The following is a 2503-nucleotide window of genomic DNA, read 5'->3' as shown; positions in this document are numbered from 1 at the left end:
GAAAATTAGAAAAAAAAAAAAAAAAGGCCAAACTAACTTAAATAAATTAATTCAACTATTGGGAAAATATCCCAAAGTTTAAAAAAAACAAAAAAAAAAAAAAAAAAAAAAAAAAAAAAAAAAAACCCCAAAAAAAAAAAAAAAAAAAAAAAAAAAAAAAAAAAAAAAAAAAAAAAAAACCAAGTCAAAACCAACAACAAAGGACACGAAGGTCACACAAGTCGTACAGGAAGGCTCTCCATGATCAATGCGTCCTGAAGTTAACTACATTCAGTCTTACTACAGAGGAATACTATGTACTGCAGTTCCAGGCTAACGTGGCAGAGGGAGGGGTTTGCAGTGTGTGCTTTTTTTTTCCCCCAAAATTAGATGTATTGTTCCAAAGGAAGGAGTTAGGTCACAACAAAGGAGTCACACATACATTTATGTGGGGAGTGGAAGGTGGATGGAGACTGAATGTACAGAACATACAATTAAAAAAAAAAAAAAATGAAGCCCATAGTGAAATTCAAAATGAAAGCCTATTAACTGAGTCGGGCTCAAACGAGCAAAGTGGCAGAATTCCTCCAAGCTGCAGCACCTCAGCTCCAATGAATTATCCTTAAAACAGGACTCCACCGTCCTTAGCTAGACAAACGATTGCATCAGGCGCCACAGCAGGCGCAACCCGACCGGTGTTTACAGCTAGTAGGTCATGGATGCCAGGCCCTACTGTAAGCTCTGGCTCTTACTGGGTGTGGGTATCATCCCAAATACTTTTCTCCTTTCCCTCTTAAGTCTGATCACCACCACTCAGTGCTACAGTAAAAAAAAAAAAAAAAAAAAGATCTGCATTAAATCCCCAGATTCTCCAGCTAAGAAACCTCCCTTCCCTTCCGCAAAATGACATTTTCAGGTGTTCCACCCTAAGAATGGATGACTTCACTGTGTGGCTCAGTCAGTCCATCTACAATTTCCAGCTTGATCCGAAAGCTCGCTGGTTCCAGACACCCTCTTAAGAAGGCAGAAAGATGACAGGAGAGGGATCATGAATTCGCATCAGTATTGGAGGGGGGTGGAGGGTCGACACCTCCCCATAGCCACGTTTCGACCGTGAGCCAGTCCTCAGGCTAAACACAGAAGCAACGAAGATGAAGAGAAGGGAACGCTTCCCAAAGCATCCCCAAGACTAAAGAAAAGAAGCGCGCAGCATCAGCTTGCCGCTTAGCCGGGCCATCGGGGCGCTCAAAGAGGGAGGCGAAGCCTACCGCTGGATTCGGGGTACGCAGCGAGGGCACGAGGCCCAAGGATCACGGATGCCGACGCAGCGCGGGGACAGGGGAAGGACGGGCAGGCGCGGGGTGCGGCGCGCGGCTGCGGGAGAGGGTCGGTACCTGCTGGCGCACGGCTAGCCGCAGTGGGGCCAGCAGCTCCTCCGCGCTGTCCATGCTGCTCCGGGAGGCGGCGGACTGCGCGGGAGCGCTGAGGAGCCGCTGAGACGCGGACGCTGCGACCACTCGGGACGGCGACAGGAGCGGCAGCGCAGCGCGGGTGGCTCTGAGCAGCGAGGGGAGCAGACAGGGCATGAGCACGCCGCCTAGGCGGTGCGCAGGGCGGCTACGGAAGCGGCGCGCGGCCCGCCCGGTGCATGATGAAATAGCGCAGCCAGGCCGCAGGCGCGCGCAGCCGCACTTCCCGCAGGCGCGCGCAGCCGCCGCGTCTGCAACCGCAGATTCGGCAGAGAACCCGGAAGGGCACCAACTTGCTCAAAAATGTATGAAGAGGACGCTCCAGACAAATGCGCAGAAGGACATGGCTTCTGAGAGTGCAGTTCTAACCCAGACGCCCGAGCACCTTCAGATCGTGGGCTTCTCCGTTGTCCCAGACGCTCGAATCGCCCCACTGGAACACACATACTGCTTCTTCCTCAGCCCATTGCTTAGAAGAGTATATAAAGTCACATAAAATCGGAACCTAGACTTAATATAAACGGGTCATGGTGATGCACATCCGTAATCCCAGCACTTGGGAAGGCGAGGTAGGAGGATCGTGAGTTCAAGACCAGCCTAAAATACACAGTGAGCCTCTGTCTTTAAGAAACAAACAAAAAACAACAACAACAAAAAATATTGCTCAAGATCCAATGTTCCTCGGACTATTTATAGGAATCAGAGTTGCTGTTCTTCTCAGGGCATGCCAGTTAATTTGAAAGACAAGGTGTGGAGGCAAAGGAAAAGTGATTTTACTTGGGAAACCACCTCATGGAGCAGTCAGGGAAACTCTTGCCTCAAAGCTCTTGCAGAAATTATATAGGTTGGATGCTCCCAAACTTGTGGACACCTTACAGCCAGATGATGGGCCCAATCAGGAGATACTAACTTCCAGTTTCACAAATATCAAGAAGACCATCATTATCCTTGTGCTATTGTTGTGATTGGCTAGCTCGTTTTTACACAATGGACAGTCTAGAGGGCAATGAACCTGGCTCAAGGCCCTCTTTCAGAGAGCCCAACTCCATGCAGTG

The 2503-nt window shown here is 49.4% G+C and overlaps 1 protein-coding gene across 1 annotated transcript in view; it reads right to left on the bottom strand.

Annotated features, from left to right (window-relative positions):
• Window positions 1-1636, bottom strand: part of Gars (glycyl-tRNA synthetase) — a 42752-nt gene extending 41116 nt beyond the window's left edge. The window contains exon 1 of the mRNA XM_021165313.2: window positions 1374-1636. Coding sequence (XP_021020972.1) covers window positions 1374-1565 — 192 coding nt within the window. The 5' untranslated portion in view covers window positions 1566-1636. The remainder of the gene's footprint in view (window positions 1-1373) is intronic.
• Between the last annotated feature and the right edge of the window lie 867 nt (window positions 1637-2503).

The sequence above is a fragment of the Mus caroli genome, chromosome 6, assembly GCF_900094665.2.
Source record: "Mus caroli chromosome 6, CAROLI_EIJ_v1.1, whole genome shotgun sequence".
NCBI classification, from domain to species: domain Eukaryota; kingdom Metazoa; phylum Chordata; class Mammalia; order Rodentia; family Muridae; genus Mus; species Mus caroli.
Note: the sequence above shows the minus strand (reverse complement) of the source record. Positions and strands in the feature narration are given on the sequence as shown.